Source organism: Harpia harpyja, chromosome 19 (assembly GCF_026419915.1).
Source record: "Harpia harpyja isolate bHarHar1 chromosome 19, bHarHar1 primary haplotype, whole genome shotgun sequence".
NCBI lineage: Eukaryota > Metazoa > Chordata > Aves > Accipitriformes > Accipitridae > Harpia > Harpia harpyja.
Window position 1 is genome coordinate 24,041,750 of NC_068958.1, and position 19,332 is coordinate 24,061,081.

Here is a 19,332-nt window from a genome sequence, read left to right on the forward strand (position 1 = left end):
AAGCTCCGGCTGGCCGTCTGCCTCGGGCACCTCTGCGGATCGGCACACCAGGAGCCAGGGCCGTGGCTGTGCCTGTGGCTTCGCACCAGGCCCAGCTTGGCCCCATGCTGTCCCACAGGCTGTCCCCACGCTGCCACTCACGCTGTCCCCAGCGCCAGAGTACACGTCCTACCCTTGCTGCATGGGGCTGCTGCAGCACTCCCCGCTCCCCACACGCCACGTGCGCCTGCAGCAGCGTGTCCCCGGGCTCCTGCCCTGGCCCCACGGCTCGCTGGCACGCTGCAGGGCCAGTGTGGGCACCCGCTGGGGCGCGAAGGGGTTAAGGCGCCTGGGGCTGGTCTGCGGGGAGTGGAGCAGCCTCTCCTCCCCTCTTCACATCTGGATTCAATAAGGGCTTCGAGAGGCCGGAGCATTCCTGAGCACTGAGGTGGAGGCTGCACTCTCTGACGGCCATGGGGCCCTGGCGCTGCCTGCTCCTCCTGCCGCTCCTCGCCGTGGCCCTCCGCGCCCAGCAGCAGCAGTTCATGGAGTACGTGGAGCGGCGACTCACCCTCCTGGAGGTAGGGACCCACGCTGGCCCCACTTCGCCCCACTTCGCCCCGCCGCGGGGCTCCCGGGGCCTTCCTCCCTGGCGGTGGAAGCAGGCCTGGGGCGAGGAGGAGCCGGGCTGGGGACAGAGCAGAGCGGGTGTGGGGTGCCCCTGCCCCGGCCTCTGCCCCTGCCCCTGCCAGGGCCCCGCGCAGCCCAGCACGAGCCTCGCAGGCACAGGAGCGTGATGGGCATGGGAGCACTGTGGGACGGGCGGATCGCGGGAGCGGGGGCATCACGGGTGCGGGAGCACCGGGGCTCTGGGAGCACCGCGGGTCTGGGAGCATCGTGGGTGCGGGAGCATCGTGGGTGCGGGAGCACCATGGGTCTGGGAGCACCAGGGCTCTGGGAGCACTGCGGGTGCAGGACCGTGGTGGGATGGGACCCAGACACGCAAGCACCAGTGTTGCGGTGCCGTGTGGCTCTGGGGGCTCCCACAGCCACGCGCAGGCAGTGGGATGGCTGCCGCGGCCGGGCTGTGAAGTGCAGAGACCTCAGTGTCTGCTTGGCCACCCCAGGAGAGGATCTCACAGTGGCATGACCAGAGCAGCCGCTACTCCACGGAGCTGCGGGACTTCAAGAACCAGGTGCTGGGGATGCTTGAGACAGCGGAGAAGGAGCGGGAGGCGATGCGGTCGGAGGCAGAGAGCGCAGCGGTGCGTGTGGACCGGCTGGAGCGTGAGGTGGACTACCTGGAGACACAGAACCCTGCGCCGCCCTGCGTGGAGGTGGATGAGACGCTGATGGAGAAGCAGGTGGCCACAGCCAAGCAGAGGAAGAATGAGAAATACACCAAGCTCACAGGTGAGGGGCTGCCGTGGCTCCCTGGGGAGAGGGACCCGGGTGCAGAGTTACTCCGGGGCTTCCCAGCCCACCCAGGTCCAAGTCTCCCCCAGCCATGCGCCATGGCAGTACGTCCCATCAGGGCATCTCTCAGGTGTCTCTGGCGCAAAATCCTGCATCCCCACAGCTGCCTGGGAGCCGCATCCAAACCCCAGGCCTTGGGCTTCTCCAGAGCTCTTGGGGCAGCGCTGGCATGAGGGTGGCCTCCCCTGCCCGTGGCACGGGTGCACGAGGGGACTTCTCGATGCCACCAGGGATGGCACTGCAACCTCTTCAGCGAGTTTGCAAGGCAATTGCCTGAGGGCTGGGGTGGGACGCAGCGGGACCTGTGTGACTGGCACAGGGAGGGAGCAGTCCCCGCTGCAGGGCCGGGTGGCTTCCAGGCTTTCACAGCTGCCTCACTCTTGCAGACTGCAGCGATACCATCGCGAGTGTCAGAGCCATGAAGATCCTGAAGCGTTTCGGCAGCACCTCAGGGCTGTGGACCAAGGATGCCGCAGGGAACTCCGAGAAGATCTACGTCTTCGACGGCACTGCCAACGACACCGTGTATGTCTTCCCCCGCATGCGGGAGTTCACCCTGTTCTCTGCCACCCGCAAGGCCGCCCGCATCAAGCTGCCCTACCCCTGGGTGGGCACTGGACACCTCGTCTATGACGGGCACCTCTACTACATCCGCCAGCAGGGATCCTTCCAGGTGATCAAGTTCAACCTGGCCAACAAGACGGTGGTGGACAGCTCGGTGTTCCCGGCTGAAGAGCAGATCCCTGTCTTCGGGCTCTCCCCCTTTACCTACATCGAGGTGGCGGCCGACGAGGAGGGGCTCTGGGCCATCTATGCCACCAAGGAGGACGAGAAGAACATATGCCTGGCCAAGCTGGACCCCACCTCACTGGACATTGAGCAGATGTGGGACACGCCATGCCCACGGGAGAACGCCGAGGGCGCCTTCGTGGTGTGCGGGACGCTGCACGTGGTCTACAACACCCGCCTGCCCAGCCGCTCCCGCGTGCAGTGCGTCTTCGACGTCAGTGGCACACTGGCCCCCGAGGATGCCTCCCTTGTCTACTTCCCCAAGCGCTACGGCTCCCATTCCAGCATGAAGTACAGCCCCCGGGAGAGGCAGATCTACGCCTGGGACGACGGCTACCAGATCATCTACCGCATGGAGATGAAGAAGAAGCTGGAGGTCTGAGGGGCCACAGCAGGGCATCCCCGCACATCCGGCCACCCTGCCTGGGCAAGCTCGGCTCTGACCATCCCACCCCATGGGGCACAGCCGGCCCTCGCACGGGACGGTATCTCTACCCCATCTCCCATCACTGTGAATGATGAAATGCTGGACCCCTACCCCTGGCCACCTTCCACCCACCGGCACCAGGCATCCCTGCAGAAACCTGGACTAATTTAATGAGATTTTCTTCTCTGTGATAGAATGAATAAATACTATGCAGCGAGCTGCAGCCACCTACTTGGGGGGAGCGCGGGGCGCTGGGGCCAGGCTGCCAGAGCCACGAGCTCCACATTGCCCCAGAGTCATCCCAAAAGACACTTCCCAAGGGTGGGGTGTCCATGCAGGGCTGGCCAGAGCAGCGAGCCCAGATAGCTCCTTGGGTTGGGGGTCTGGGCAGGGGGGCTGGGTTGGGGGATTAGGCTGGGGCTTTGGGTAGGGGCCTTGGGCAGGGATTTATGTTGGGGCTTCGGGCAGGGATTTAAGCTGGGGCTTCGGGCAGGCTCCTGCTGCAGCAAGGGGACCTCTGAGCCTGGCCGGGGCCAGCCTGTTTTGCATGTACAAAACTGTGAGCAAACAGTAAAATCCCTTAATCTGAGAGGACAACTGGAGATTTTCCTCACATGCCAGGGACGTGTCCTAGCCAGCAGGCACCAGATGTTGCTGATTTTCCCAGTTCACTTCTGATGAAGCACAGTCGTCTTCCCCCTGAAGACACAGGATTGCCACAAACCCTTTACGTAAGGCCCTGGGTCCCCCAAGCCCCTTCCCGTCCCTGTTTCACCAGCACCGAGTCTCCGCATGGCCTCACAGCGGCAGTGCCCCAGAGGAGATGGGGCAGGACAGGGCAGGTGCTGGGAGCCCCTCGGGATGGCAGCTCTGGCACTGCCAGGGCTCAAGACCCCCGTCCCCGAGGCAGGGGCCGGGGCCGCAGCAGGTACCTGCTGGGCACGGGCACAGCCCTGCGTGGCCACCATGCCATGTCCTTCCAGTCCCCACCGCGTCACCCAGCGGTGACTGTCCCACATGCTGCCACTTGCACCACACCCCTGCAGGGTGCAGGATTTGGCCATTTCTGGCCAGAGATGCTGTGGGCCCCCCAGAAACCCAGGTTTGCTGTGATTTGTTCCTGTCACAGTGTCCAGAGAGCACAGAGGACGAATTACGAGGTGTTTATGTGTCATTAAGCATCCCTTTTTCCATCAGAGAGCAATTCTGGGGACAAACACTGAACATGTGAAGCTGTGAGCTGGTCTGGCCAGGTGAGAATTGCATTCTGCTGGTGCTGGCTGCGGGCCCCGCTCCAGGGTGAGAGGACACGGAGCTGCCCGGGCACCCCGGGGAGGTGCTGGCCCCATGGGGACCACCGCTGCCAAGCACCTGGGGGGCTCCCGGGGCCACCGGCCCTCCCAGAGCCGCAGCAGGGCCAGGCCACCCCCACATTGCCATGAAGCCAGGCATTCGGCATCCCCCCACACCTACCTCAAGGCAAGCTGTCCTGCGATGTGGGGGTGACTTGGTATTTGCTTCAAGTTCTTCTGTATTATAATTAAAATATCTTTCAGTTGCATAAGAAAAATGTTTAAATACACTCTTTGAATGACTGTAATTGGATGGTGCTGAAAGTTCAACACACAGCGCAAGTCAAGCAGAGAAATTATCCAAGTGTGAAGGACTATGTGAACTGTCAAGTTAATTTATAGCCCTTTTCAAGATCAATAACTATGGTAACAAAAATACAATTTTCAGAAATTGCACAGTTGTAAATAATTATGCCAATGATTTCTCTAGCCTGAATTAGCGTTGATGGGGCAGTAATGATTCTTCACCAGAAACCATCTTCTAACCTGAAACAAGTCCTGCAAAATCTGACACTCGCTCCCCTGAGACACTGCTGCTTGCCTTGGGCATGAGGGGGACAAGGGTGCAGCCGCTGGCAGCAGTTGCCAGAGTCCCGCTTGTGCCGAGCATCACGTGTTCATCGAGTATTTTAATCTCTTTAGAAAATGTGGCTTGTTAGGCTTCGTCTTGCTGTGGCAGGAGGGGCAAGAAGCCAGCATAGCTGGGTGGCTGGCTTGGTCTGCTCAGGGTCCCCCTCGGGAGACCCGGCTGCCGGGAACAGCCAGGAGCAGACGCAAAGGTCAGCCTGTCCACAACGACATGCGCATTCCTTCTGCGAGAGCTGAGACCCTGCGCTTTAGTTGCTGCCAGAAAACTGCTCATGAAATGGGAGGAAAAGAGATTTCTCTCTACATGAGCTGCCCGAGAGGTGCAGTCCTCTCTGGCTCACACCCCTGCAAGCAGTGCTGGGAGGGTCTCTCACTGCACCCCCGAACGCTGCGGCCCACTCGGAGTGACTGCTGCCGCCTGTGCCGGTGGGGATGTGTCCCACGGACCAGGGTGGGGAAGTGGGGCCACGGCAGGGCCCCCTGAGAGTGCCAGGAGGGTCTGGCTCCTGTCCTTTGGGACACGTTATACTAACACGGGAAATCACAGCTTTGAGGGCGGGTGGGGGCATCTGCTGCCACCCTGCCAAGCCCCAATGTGAGAAGCGCCTACAGTAACTGCATGCTCATGTGGAATTTGTTTTGTACAAACACTTTGGGAATGAGACGCAAAATGGAAAAATAACTGCAGTGCCTGATCAGCTTATAAAGTGCAGCACTTATCTAGCACTCCACATCTTCAAAGTACTTCAAGAAACATCAACTAATTAATCCTTGGAATAACCCCTGTAAAGCAGAACAGCATTATCTTCATTTGCTGACAAACACTTAGACAAAAATCACGTTTGATCATTAAAAGTGGTTCAACTCTGAGCTGGCTGAAGGAGGCTTGGGCGAAGAGCGGCAGCTCACTGGCCGTGGTCCCGCGTGGCTGGTGGGTGCCTGCGGGAGCCAAGCAAACCCCAGTGAGCCCCCGGTTCCCGCAGAGCAGCTGCGCTCACCGGGAAGGAGATCAATGTCGTGCGGATGCGGGTGGCAGGACCATGAGCGCTCGTCGTGCTCAAGACTGGTCCCCGTGCTGCCGCCCAGGATGGGGTTGGCCCCGCTTGGCACCTTCTCATCCTGCTGGAGATAAGTCTCTGCCATCCTCCAGCTTAACAGATGACCGCGCCGAGTGAGAGACCTCAGAGGAAGCACATCTGGGTGGCTCTCCTGCCTAATAACCCACAGAAAAGAGGGTCATTCACGAAAAAGAAAAGCAGCAGAGATTCAGGAACAGGCGTTCATATTTACTGTGGGATGGAAACACGCACCCGCTCCCCCGTCTGCCGCGGGCTCCTGTCGCAATCCCTCCCAGCCGCCCCCCAGGCACCACACAGGTTTGCTGCTTGCAAACGCAAGGGTTCATCTCCTGCTAGGGTTTATTGATTTCTTTTTTTCATGTTTAAATATTTATCAACCCCATTAGGAGAAAGCAAAGGTTGTGCCGCAGCTTGTGGGATTGTCGGGGGGCCCTGCGTGCCCTAATAGCTGTTAATTGCCACCTGGCCCCATCCCTGCCCAGCCCAGGGCTGCAGCTGTGCCTGGGGCCAGCACCTCCGCCCCACGGGAGCAGCGTCCTCCGGCCCTGCCACGGGACAGGCCCGGGCTCCCCCCGGCAGGGCTGCCTCAAGTCCCTCTGCCCTGTGTGGAAATGGGGTTTTTGCCCCTTTTGTGTCTGCTCCCAGTTGCCCTGCACCGCCCCAGCCCCAGGGCTGCCCAGGTCTCTGCCCTCCCAGCCATTCCCTCTGAACTAACTGATTTTCAGGAAAGTTCAGCCTTGACTTCAAAGCCACCGACGGCAGAGACTCCAGCACGTTCCACTTCAGCCCTGGGCAGGTTACCTGCAGCGCTTGTGGACAGCCAGACCCTCTCTCTCACAGGAGGTTGTTAAAAACCCTAATTTCCAAGCACGTGGTCCCATTCAGCCACTGGATGGAGGTGGCTCTGGGACAAGGGCTGGCCCTTTCCTGTGTCCCCCTGCTCCCGGGACACAGCCGCCCGCGGGCTGCAGCACGAGATGGCTGGTGGCCCTGTGCCCTGCGCCTGGGCTGCTGCGGCTGGGCAGTGGGCAGGAGAGCCCCTCCACTGCAGCAGCACTTCACAGCGGTGTTATCGCTTTCTGTAATGAGGGGTTAGTGGGAAATATGGTAATGTGACTGCTCCAGTGAAGTCACTGCTTTCCTTGTGAGTCTGCAGCTTCTTGTGCTTTAATTGCCAAATATTTTATCTCTTTAAAGAAGAGTCTTTGTACGTAATAATCCCTTTCATCTCTGCTCCTCTTGAAAAATACTTCTCTTCGGAAGGCAATCTGATAAAGTAAATTGAGAAGTTATGTTAACAGCAGAGAGAAAGCAAGATCTTCTGGCTAATTTCTTCCCCTTTGTCTAATTCTCAAGGATATTGGGTTTTTTTTCCTCCCTGACTCTTTTCCAGCTCACAAGAGCTATTGATAAAGTGAAATGGTTCTGCATGTAGTATTATAAACAAGGGAACTAAAATTAAAAGTAGACAACTTAAACAAGTGTATTATAAAGATGCTATTGTATTGAAACAAGAAGGGGGTGTTATTTCTCCATTTAATACTTTCTAAATGGCTTGTTGGCAAGTATAATCACAGGCTTTTAACTTCAAATAGGTATTTCTGCCCACGTAACATCTGGTTGAGGTCTAACTCGTCACACATGAATTGGGAGGCAGCAAAGCACTCTATCCAGGACTTCACAGCAGAAGTGGGAGGACACGGAGCTTGGGCTGAGCTCATATGTGCTAAGAGGGACACAAAATGGCAGCAGCTTGCTTACGGTTCTTTGCACTTTCTAATGAAAATGTAGAATAAACAAAACCAAATTCACCGGAAATGTTTGCTTGGAGCTTTGTTGCAGAGAGGGAGAGCTCAGACCTGTGGCTTCGTGTCGGTGTGGGCTGGGCTGGAGCTAAATCCATCTCTGCTGAGTGCTGCCAGCTTCTGGCCAGATGTGCTGACACTGGGGTCAGCTGGCTGTTGCTTTCTGAAATGGAGATAGTCTCCTTCCTCTCAAAGTGGGATCTTCCAATTAATAGCAGGGATTTAAAAGTGTGTGCTTAATCACAGCTGTGTGCTATTTCTGATTTTCGCATCATCAGGGGATCTACAAAACAGTTTTGTGGCTTTGGGGACAGGAGGGCCCCGGGAGTGTGGGTGCAGGGGGGTGGGGGTCTGCAAGGACAGGAACCCCGAGATGCCAGGGGAGGCTTTCCCGGGATGCTTGTCCATCTGCAGGGATGACCCTCGCCTGCAGTGCTGCTGAGCCCTGCACTGGCTGGACCAACTGGGGGTGCTCAGCCTGGTGGGGGGAGCATCCCTGGGGGTCCCCTCATCCACAGCCATTTCTGCCTGGGGGAGATGCTGATGCTGAGACTTGAGGATGACCACACTGGGCCACAGCTGTGTTCAGCTGTGTTCAGGTTTTCCCCGCTTCCCCCAGCCCCGCTTTTCCTCCTCAAACATGAAACCTGGCTCCTACCATACCCTCCGCAGCACACAGCTGCCCCTTGTCCCTCATGCCTCCCACCACCTGCTCCCCAAACCCTCCACAACAATCGCAACCCCTCTGCACTCTCATTGTCACATGTGCTGTGTTGGAGGAGGTGTGCTGCAGCTCAAAGGAAGGGACAGAAACTGAAATGTCTTTAAAAAGGTGCATTCTGCAGAATTACAAGGTCCCTGCAGAGCTGGCTTCCCACCTGGCCCAGCCAGCCTGGGTGCTGGAGGTGCCCGGGCTCCTCTCATCCTTCCCAGTGCTGGGGTGTCAGCTCATTCCTTTCCTCTTGACAGGAAGATTAAAAATAAAGTCTTTGAATTCAGAGCTCACAAACCTGTCAGAGGAGCTGTGGTTCGTGACACACACACAAAGTTTCATTATTTTCTGGACAGTTTCATTTACTAACAGAATTTGGATTTATTTCAGTACTTTGATCAAGATGGATTACTCTGCGTGCACTGCTCCCATTTGCGGTAACATATTGGTCTCCAGCCAGCAAGGATATCGCTGACACGAGGAAGACCCACGCAGGCAGCTCACACTATCCCAGGGATTTCACGCATCCTGTAGTCTACATGATTTCACTAGGATTTTCTTTGGGGTGTTATTATTACTAATGCTATTATTATGAAAGTTGTTTCCTGAGGAGAGAAAAATACTAGCTCAGCTATTCAGCTAAGCAGTTCTTTAATTTCTTTCCTCTCTGAAAATCAGCTCCCCAGAGTCTTTCTGGAATAGATCTGAATTTTCTACTTAATACATCCTCCTGAGGCAAAAATGCTGAGGGATGCAGTGATTCTCCCTGTGCAAAGGAGGGCTTGGGTTTCCCTCCCCAGTGCTTTGTCCCAGCACTGGCTGCAGCTTGGGGATCGTGGGCCAGCTCCAAGGAAACACGAGATAAAGTTTTGTTTGTCTGTTTGCCTCCAGCTCCCTCACCCTCAGTGAAACACCGATTTGGGGCCGGCCAGGGAATGATGAGCAGTGCAGGCAGGGGCACGTGCCCTGTTCTGCCCGGGGGCTCCCAGCACAGCCAGCACCCACACCTGCACTGGCGCTGGGATGGCATGAGGGTGCGGGGCCCCATGAGGGGCCAGAACAGCTGCCCCCCCAGTGCAGCACCCCGACTGTGCTCACACAGAGATGATGTCCTGCTGCAGGTGTCTGACAACCTGGAGGTAGATATAACCATGGTAACTGTGATTATTGTGGAAAATTGCTGCCATTACTACAGAGGTAGGGTCAAAACAAACAGAAATTACCAATTTTTCTGTTTCTAACAGAACACAGAAGTGTATTAGTGACTCACTAAATGCTCAGTTAAATGGATTTCTCCAAAATTACCTACTAATCCTTGTAAATGAAAATGATGCAAAGACCACTTCCATGGAATTGCTCAAGCAAGGAAAAATGAAAGGTCTGATTAAATCCACGAGGCAAAGCCACAGGAGGAGCGTCTGTCCGAGGAGACCAGATGTCTGGCGCAAAGGTGCAGCGAGCAGAGGAACAGCCGGCCCATCGTGTTACAGGGACTGATTTTGAGCTGAGGTGTTGCACTAGGGCATCTGCAGCAGTGCGAGTGGGTGCGCGGTGCAGCCCTTCCTGCTGGTGCCAGCAGTGGGTGCTGCGGCAAGGTCCTTCCCCAGACCAACCTGCAAGAGCCCACAGACACGCGTGCATCCCGCTGGTCTGTCAGCCCCCCAAAGCAGCGTGCTTTGTTCTTTCTCCCGTGCCAAGCAGCAGTGCTCAAAGGCTTAATAGCTCTTAATTCAAGCTATAAACTTTCCTTGGCTGCAAAGACATTTTAGCATTGATTTAGAGCAACAGCGCTTTTCCGGTTACCCAGCCCTGGGCTGGCAGAGGAGGACCAGGGCAGAGATAAAGTGCTGCTGCGCGGGGAGAGCTCTGTGCCCAGGGCTTGGGGGGGGCACCGAGGAGGGGCAGGGCAGGGGCACCTCCTCTGCCGCAGCGGGACAGATCCCCCTGCCCGGCAGTGGTGGCAATGGGCAGCAGGACCTCACCAGCCAGCAATGCACTGGGCAGGGGTCCTGTGGGGACAGGGTAGTAGCATTGCAGCAGACAGGCGACCCCCGAATGGGAAAGCAAGATTTTTAATACATAATTAGACATGCCACTAAGGGGAAAATGAGAACAAAGAAATAAATGTTAATCCATTGATTAATTTGCAATGGAAATCCAGTCCCTGACCTCCAGGTAGGCTGCTCCTTGCCAAGTGCTGGAGTCCAGCCCATGACTTTCAGAGTCCTTCTCATCTTTTAGTTTTCATTCCCTTTTAACCTAAAATTGCTTCAAGCCTTGCAACCTGGAGGACTCTTAACAGCCAAACAGACCAGAGCTCTGCTTTGTATCTGGCTTCTGCAGAAGATTGCTCCTCACAGCTTTGTTCTAAATTGTCAATTCTTCCTTGACTGCAGTTTTTCAGGAAAGCAGGGTTTTAAGCGAAAAGCAGTTTTCCCCAACTGAGCCACTTCCAATGTCAGTGTCATCTGCCACCTCCTGCTTTCTTCCATTCCCGAACCAAGCTTGCCTCAGAAATTGAAATGTTCAGCTTGTTATAGAATAAAGGAAGAAAGAAATATAATTTCATCAAGAGACATCGGTACCAATAAATCCCATGAAATTTTGCACAGCTGGGCTGCAGTGTCATCATGCCATGTATTGACTGTGCAGTATCTCCTTGGGATGTTCAGCTGTATGCAGGCAAACCAGGCAATTATGTGCCACTGATTTGCATTGCTGGCTCTTCCGTTTTTCCCGTCATTGCAAGAGCCACTTTCATAGGCTTAGAGAAACATGCAATTTTAGGAAATAATAATTTTCATTGCATCATTTACTCTGTTTCTGCTGCTAGGAACTCTCGCTTTGGGAACGATGTTAGACTCTCCCTTAGTGCAGCAGTGTCCAAGAACCCCAGGAGCAGCACAGCCCTCACTGGTGGCATTGCCTTGGAGGGGTGAGCTTGGAAGGACCCTTTCCCGTGCCAGCACCAGCCCATTTCTCTGGAATACAACCAACCTCGGCTCCTGTTTACATGATGCCATTTAGGGGCCTGGTGATTTTTTCCTGTTGAGACTGCAGGAGGGAGAAATGCTGCCCTACCACTGGGGCCAGGCAGGACACAGCGTGAATCCACAAACCCATTTCACGTACGAGTCTGTAGAGACATGCTGTTTCTGCTGGTTCATCCCCTGATGGGTTCGCGAAGCGCACTGAGGCTTTGGGCAGCTGGGCATCGTGCTACAGAGCAGCTGCGTCTGCCCACCGGAGCCCAAGGCAGCTGGGTCCCTGCTCCCAGGACAGCGTTTGGCCGGTCCTGAGGCACCACAGATGCTCCAGCCTTGCAGCCCAGCACTGCGGGCGCCCGAGGAGGAGAATCCTCTGCATCCACCACTCCGGGGCTGCAGCATGCTCCCTCCCGCTTGGCCCTGGTGCAGGACCCCACTGGCACAAGGAAGGAGGGGAAAATTCCCTCTGTGCTCATGGCACAAGGGCCAGGGCAGCGCATCCCTGCGCAGGGGCCAGCTTGGTTGGAGGGAGAGCGGCTCAGCAGCCCTGCAGGACACGCACAGCATGCAGCAATTAGAGGTTCATTAGCTAAAGCTGAGGTTATGCAACAGGCAGAAAGGTCCTCCTGGTTTCTGTAACTATTATGTCCTAGAAAAACTGCATTAATTCATCTCCAGCAGGCAGGGGCCATACCCACGGCTGTGCCTGGTACAGCAGCCTTTGGAGCAGATGTGCCCAAGGGGGTTTGCAACGTGCACCATGGTGCAGCACTGAGTCGGCTGGGGGTCCTGTGGCACAGGATTGGTCCTGTGGGATCAAAGGCCCTGCAGGCTGGTGCAGAGAGCAGGGCTGCCGGAGCTGAGAGGGGGAGACTTGCTGGGGTGTTCACAGCTCAGGGCCGAGGGGCTGGAGGGGTAGGCAGGGTGGTCGTGAGCGTCAGGAGGAAAGCAGCAGAGCAATGAGCAAAATCCTCCTTCATTTATGTAAGCTATCCAAGAGTAACGCCAGCAGACTGACTTAATTAAAAAATTACTGCTCTTTCACTCTGTCCCTCATGGCAGCAAAGAAACCCTCATCTTCTAAGGCAATTTGAAATGGAGAGGGATGTGCAGTTTCTAATGGGAGATTAGGAGAAAGTCTTCCACTTTGGAAGCAATTAACAATCCAGAAAGTAGTTACGTATGTGAATTTGATGACTGGGTCACATTTCCTGGTCACTGCTTTGCTATGGGACGTTTCTCTGCCTGCTTGGGGTCTGGCAGTGCCTCCAGCCCCGCTGCCCCAACCAACAGCCGATGTCCCGTGTCCACAGCCCTCCAGGCTGCCACGCAACCCGTTCCCATGGGAGGCCTCCTTGGGGGTGCAGCACCATAACCCCCCACCCTGCCCCGAGCCCACAGTGGGGCCAGCAGCTCCCAACGGCTCCTCCAGCCCCGGGAATGGCCACAGGGATCTCAGCGCGGTTGGCACCCCAGGCGGGAAAATGCCATTCTAGGTTTGGGGCTGCTTTCTCTCCTAATCATATTTTTGCCTGCTATTTCTGATGCTGCAGGTTACCACATCTTCACTTGGCTTTGGTGCCAGCTGTTCCCACGGCAACAGAACATGCTCTGGATTTGCCTTGACCCGTTCTAAGGTACTTTATTAGCCTTAATGAACTGCATTTTTAATAGAAGCCTACACTGGATTTTTGAAATATGTGCTTTAAATTCCATGGTTTTAATTACAAATGTCATGGGAACATAAGGTACGTAATTATATTTGCATGACTAACACACTGTCTTAAAATATATGTATATATAAAGCTGTAAAATATAATTACAGATTATCTTTGAGAAAAGTCCAGGGGAAAAAAAACCCGAAACATTTCTTAAACATTCAAGCAGCATTGCCACTGAAGGCTGACTGCAGAGGTTTGTAAGCCAAGCAGAGCTACTGGGATGCCTCTGGCGCTTGGACAAAGATCCAGATCTTCTAAGCCCATGCATCTGCAAAGAGGAGCCAAACTCTGCTTCTCACAGGCTCACCTGCACCACCAGTCTTTTGTTAACCCTGATTTTGGTGTGATGCTCACCCTGGCAGAAAAGCAGGCTACGTTACCTTTTTTGCAAAATGAAGACTAGATATTTTTTGCTGTGGAGACATTTAAGAAAAAGTGTATTCGCATTCACCATGAGATCTTTGGTCCAAGACGAAGTGTCTTGGGACTGTGTCCTCCCACAGGGCAGGTGAGCAACAGGCAGCTCTGATGGCAACTGGCTGCTGCAAAGCAGACAGACATCACCCGAAAGCCTGCCCTCCGTGGGGTCCCCACCACGCTGAAGCTGACATGACCCAGGTTTCCTGGGCACGGCGTGCTGGAGATCATGGCATCACTGGGACTCATGCCAGGTGGGGCCAGTGTGGGACGGCTGCTGCCCGGGCCGTGCACCCCAGCCCTATACGCCCCGGCAGAAGATGTGTAAGCAGAGATCAAAGTGAGTAAAGCAATCAGGTTTGTGCATCTAGAAGCTGTGACTCCGTATAAATGACAAACAGACTTTCTAGTCCCAGGGAGGTCATCCTTGCATGATGCATCATAACTAGATATTAGATCCCTGACCCGGCATTTAAATACATGTGCAGCTGTGCTAATATATGTAATCTTAACGGCAGGAAGAACGATCAGGGCCCTGGGGGAGAAAACCTCTAGCAAAATGAGACTGAGAAGTCTAGGACTGCTAGATTAGAGAGACAATTAAGAGGGCAAATAACTAAAGTAGAAAAAATGAAGAACAAATAGACAACTGAGATCAGGATCTCAAAGAATGGGGCTGTACTTTTCTCAAATGAGCTATAATTTGCTGTCTAATTTACTACCTCATAAGTGAAGACAAAAGTATCTGGGCTGAAGATACTTGGACTAAAGACTGAAGTAGGATTGGCACATGTACGGAATTGGGTATATGTGATTACATCTCTTAATAGGCTACTCAAGAATTCCGTGTAAATAAAATTGAAAGAATAAAGTTTAAAATAAAGCACACAAAGCTGATCCTGCTAGAGAGTTTCTGCTGCGCCCACAGTGGGCACAGGTCAGCTCAAGTCGCCCACGTGTCCAGAAACCTGTGTCTGTCGCCGCTGAGTCACCCTTTGGGGTGGCCGATGCTGTCACCATTGGAGTCAACCACCGAGTGATCCAGGAATACTGAATATCCCATGTGTCCCGGCGCCTGCCCTGTCTGCTGGTTCCAGCATCCTAATGGCTTCAGTGAGGCTGCATGGAGTTAAGTGATTTGTGATCCAGAGTCCAAATACCCCAGTCTGTCAGTCCCTCCCTCTGGCTCCTGGCATCCTTGTGGAGTTTGTGAGTCTTGTTCAAATTTGTACAAAATCTTCCTATAGAATGTGACCCACAACTGTAGAAGGGGCAGACACATAGCCAACCTTAATATGGCAGCTGTGACACACACACACACACATTCAACATCAGTATTGAGTTTAATTGTTTTTTTCCCTCCTCTAAGATAGTTACAGAGCATGTTTGTTTATTTCTTAAAACCCTATAAAACCACAGTGGTTTTCTTCCTCACTGGCTTTTTTTTTTGTGATTGCCTATGTGTGAGTAGCATTCTATAATTAGAAATTAAAGGTCATTTTTGGAGAATAAATATAAATTGTTATGACAAGATTCTTCTCTTTGCCAAACCATGCATTGCTCATGTATGAAAAGAATCACACAATAATGCAATCAGCTTGGAAGCCCAGCCTCCTGCACAGCTTGAAGTGCAGAGCTTCACCATGGCTGAAACTCACTTTCCATTGGGCGTTTTTCACTTTTTTCTCATATACCAAGTTATTTTGTTCTCAAATCAGTGGGAGGGCACTTGGCTGGGACAGTACCTCAGCCCTCCGACCCCTTGTAATGAGCAGTGCAATGGGCCCGTGGGGATTCACTCCTCCCTGTGTCCCCATCATTAAACTAGCAGTCCTTAAGTGGCAGCCCTCAATTCAGTGTCTCTTACTGTTCCTGCAGTCAGTTGTTGTTCTATGAAATTGGACACTGTGAGACTAAAACTAAAAAGAAAGGGAAAAAAAAAAAAAGGAAGGTCTGGGAATACTCGTGAGTGTTTATTTTGCTTGCAGTACTCAAAATAAAATAGACTATTCATTTGTGGCTGCTTGCAGACTTTGCAAAGTGACCAGTAGCCAGTACTTGTTTTGTGAGCATCTCCTCCTCCAGCCTGCATGCCCAGCATCCGTGCATCAGGAGGTGCCTCTGGCCGTCCGGCACCACTCTCCCTGGCATGCTGCCATCAGCCTGGCACGGCACATCAGGCCCTTGAGCAGCCACCTGGTTCTGAGCAGGACCAATGGCAGCAAGCATCCTCCCCTGGCGAGGGAAATTAGCCTTGCAATGACTTTCAAAGGAGCACAAGTCCTATGATGGCAAACTCTTCCATGGGACATGGCCCTGTGGTGGTCCTCCTTATTTTGCTTGTTAATAATTTAAACTGCCCTGTGAGTTACTATTATAGTAAGAGTAGCACAGAAAGTGAGGAGCAACTTAACTAACCCTGGGATGGCACTTGTGCCTTGCTTAGCTACTTTTCAGAGTTATAATCCCTCTCTAGATGAAAGGGAAATATTTGCACTTGTACAGTATATCTCGTTTCCATTAGTGTGACCAATCTTCCCGAGTGGCTGCACTGAGGCGATGACAAACACACAATGGTTTGATTATCCCCTCACCAAGGGACGTGGCAAAAATCTCAGCATTTAAAATATAAGTGTAGGGTTTTGTGCCATCTAGGCGTGGGTGTTATTCACTAGCGTGAGATCCAGTTTTCCAGTAATGCAAGTGACAGCCAGTATTGAGTGGAAATTGATTATCTGTGTGAAGCAAGGATTAAAAATAGAAGCTTTGTGTCAAACCCCACGTATGTTTTGACTAAATCCTAGATAACAAGAAGAATGCATAAAAGACAAGAGATTATACAGAGAACACCAAAAGCCAAGAAGCCAGGATTAAAGAAAAGGATTGGAGTGGGTTGGTGCAATTAATGATTGTCAAGTGCCAGCCTTGCATCCAGCTGGGACTGCTGTGGCTTCTGCTGGGTACGTCTTGCGTTACAGGTGCTTTGATGTGCAAACCTGCAAGAGGCACTTCCAATTCATGACATTAAACAGCAGAGGCTCAGTTCAGCTCAGGTCGAGGTTCAGGGGGCTTGTGGTCAGTTCTTGAACCATCCACCACTGTAAGTCAATTATTTTGAATGGTTAGAAACTCTTTCCCATCATAAGACCTGGAACATTCCCAGAAAGGATGGGTTATTTCGGAAAGCGGCATCTTCAGCGGTGTCCCTTGGTAGAAGTCTACAGTACTCTTTATGCTGGAAAGCTAATTCAGTTTTACCACCTTTTTGTTTCAATGAACTGTAAGTGCTTGAAATATTATTTTTTCTTCTGTGACTAGTGCTCAGCAATTCCCCAGGGGATGTGCATTGATTGTCCCAGGACAACCAAGAACTGCAGAGTCTATGGCCTAAGGAGTGTCTGCTTCAAATCACGCAGTCTGCCCTTGCAGTGCCTCATACCACGTGAGGGTCTGTTATTATCACATTTTATAGCATCCGCTGTGATTAGTGTAACCATCTAAAATCACATAACACACAATTACTGCTTTCACAAGAGGAAGTATTTCACCGGACAAGGCAAGACATACAAATAAAATAATTTTATTGAGTTTCTGCTTCTATAGCATGTGGCACATAAAGAGAATTAAGACACAAGGTGTGATGAGAAATTATGTATTTGTCCTTCACTGAACAAAGGATTCATCTTAACCAGAAAAACAATGCAAACAAATACCCTTCTCTGCTAGTCATGATGTTCAGTGAAGGCTCATGCTGTGACATTTAGGAAAATGGAAACTGAAGTTGACCTGAAGATTGTGGCTGATGTATACAGTTCTGCTAACCTGATGTGAGGAGAAATGGCTGCCTTGCTAGCAAATTTTGTTTTAACTCGAAACCAAAATATTTGCATTTAGTTAATTTAATTACAGTGGAACAAACAGCACTAATGTACTTATTAACTCAGAGAAAAATCCACGATAAGAAAGTGTCCCATATCCGCAGCTGTCTGATAAAAATGGGCTGATTTAGCTGCATTTGCGAAGCCAGTATTTGGGATGTTATAACTTCATTTTTGGCTTCTGCAGCCAAGAAACCAGCAAAGTTTCATTTTTTCAAAACTTGATCTTCCTCCAGGGATTGGGCCTTAGAAACTTTTTTCATTAAGGAAGTGCTGATAGTTCAAGAAAAAGATTTGGAAGCTTTTTTGAGTATTGGTTGTGTTTCTGCATTTCCCTTTGCCCTTTTGTTCACCCTTTAATATTAGGATGATATAAGAAATAAAGATCTAATGTTCATGCAAGGACGTTCACCTATTTCTGTAACATCTTTCCCCCTTTATGTCTGGAACCCCACCTGTGGCAATGCAGTTCTCTGCACTCCAGATAACGTGGTGATGTACGGGGAGAATGAGTGGCAGCTACGAAGGGGTCTTAAGAAACTGTTCATGCAAGTAGCTCTAGGGAGACTTCAAATACAGGGAAAAAAAAAGAAAAGGTTTTCCCCCCTGAGGAATCAACAGCATTTTTTATATATGACAGAAGGACTTTGGGATACACACTGCACAAACTTCTAACAGCTCATGAACACCTCTACATGAACAGGAAACTTGTGAACACACCGCTGGATTTGAGCTGACCACAAGAGTAAAGACCCGCTCGCGGGTCAGAAGAAGTCTCTCACGCCTTTTGCTGCTGCCCTTCCAAGTGGGCACAGGCAGTGCAGCAGGGCCGGTCCAGATGTCCCCTCTCCCGGCCACCTGTGCTCTCTGTAGACTCTCAGAGGATCTTTGCGCTTTTCCAGTCTTTGTGCACACTAAAAACTATTTTACATGTTATTTTACAGACCAAACTTCCAGCTCATGTCTCAGTCCACCTTCTTCCTCTGAAAACAGATCCATACAGTAAAAGCCACAAAAAAAACATCACCTTGGGAGACATATTAGACAAAGACATATTTGACCACAAAACAGGTTTCTGCCTTTACTTACACAGGAACAACTAGACTGGAAAGTCTCGCTGCTGCCACTGCCACTCAGCAACAAATTACTGAGACTGTAGGCCAAGTGCAGAAATAACTTGGTTTAGTCCCATTTTACTCGCCGTGTTCTGTATCATGGTGTGGGTGGTGGTTTAGGTGAGGGACAGGAACCCTGGCTGTCAAAGCTCGCTGCCCGGCCTTGCCACTGGTGGGAGAAAAAAGAAAGCAAGTCTAAGCAAACAGGAGAGATTATTTGAACTTCTTCCCACTCCTTTACCTTGTTGCCTGTCTCCTGTTCTGCAGTATTCTCATCTGCTCCACAGCATGTTTCAAATTACTGCATGCCTGTGTTTAACCACTCAGGAAGAATTACTGAACAATTTACTTTATTGCTTTGTAAATCAATTCACAGGCGTGAGGACTGCTCACAAAAAAGGAAAAATAAACAGTATCTGTGTGTGCTATGAAAACAAAGTTTGCTCTCAGTTTCGCTTTCTGTCGTTTCCTGGTTTAGTGCTGTTGCCTTTTTGTTTTAGAAATACTGCTTAATGGCAAAATTACTTGAGTCTTTCCAGTCTGGTAATTTTACTCCACAGAAGCTATGTCCACAGTGCCAGAGACATTTCTCAAAGTGAAAATCAGATCAGAGAGTCAGTAGATGTAGCAAATATCTTTTTGTCATACTTACGGGATCATAAATTATTACTCCTCTGCCTTGGGGGCTATTATTATAATTCAAAACCATTACTCCTGAAGCTTTTGAGTACTTGCCCATCTTACCATCTTGTTTTATTAAATTCAAATGACAAATGATAGACATCTCCCAGAGACAACAGGAGGCATAGTATTTCCACCGCTTTGTTCTCCCCATGGATCAATTCCTTCCACTCCTACATAAGCAAAACCACTTTGCTGGCTAATATTAATGCTCTAGCGTGTATGAATTTCTCTTCCACGGGTGAAAACTCATTCGGCAAATCGAACTTCACCCTTGCCTTGGCAAAGGCATTTCAAATGAAACGCAACTGAAAATGGGAGAGCAG

General features: G+C 51.8%; 2 protein-coding genes across 8 annotated transcripts in view; one reads left to right on the forward strand and one right to left on the reverse strand.

Moving 5' to 3' along the window:
- Positions 1–241: 241 nt before the first annotated feature.
- On the forward strand, positions 242–2,888 carry OLFML3 (olfactomedin like 3). The gene is made up of 3 exons (XM_052815782.1): positions 242–560; positions 1,107–1,392; positions 1,842–2,888. Exons 1-3 carry the CDS (start codon positions 453–455, stop codon positions 2,624–2,626), a joined length of 1,179 nt encoding a protein of 392 aa, XP_052671742.1. The 5' UTR covers positions 242–452; the 3' UTR covers positions 2,627–2,888.
- Positions 2,889–16,896: 14,008 nt separating this feature from the next.
- Positions 16,897–19,332, reverse strand: part of SYT6 (synaptotagmin 6) — a 40,050-nt gene continuing 37,614 nt past the window's right edge. For all 7 annotated transcript variants that reach the window (XM_052815718.1, XM_052815717.1, XM_052815716.1 and 4 more), the window contains one exon: positions 16,897–18,494. In XM_052815718.1, the coding sequence (XP_052671678.1) occupies positions 18,404–18,494 (91 nt within the window). In that variant the 3' untranslated portion in view covers positions 16,897–18,403. The remainder of the gene's footprint in view (positions 18,495–19,332) is intronic.

What these genes read in the sequence shown, in the direction of transcription:
- OLFML3 (XM_052815782.1), top strand. Translation starts at nt 453, where the DNA reads ATGGGGCCCTGGCGCTGCCTGCTCCTCCTGCCGCTCCTCGCCGTGGCC. An exon ending in GGCGACTCACCCTCCTGGAG is followed by an intron (nt 561 to 1,106) that starts GTAGGGACCCAC and finishes TGGCCACCCCAG; the next exon opens with GAGAGGATCTCACAGTGGCA. An exon ending in GAAATACACCAAGCTCACAG is followed by an intron (nt 1,393 to 1,841) that starts GTGAGGGGCTGC and finishes TCACTCTTGCAG; the next exon opens with ACTGCAGCGATACCATCGCG.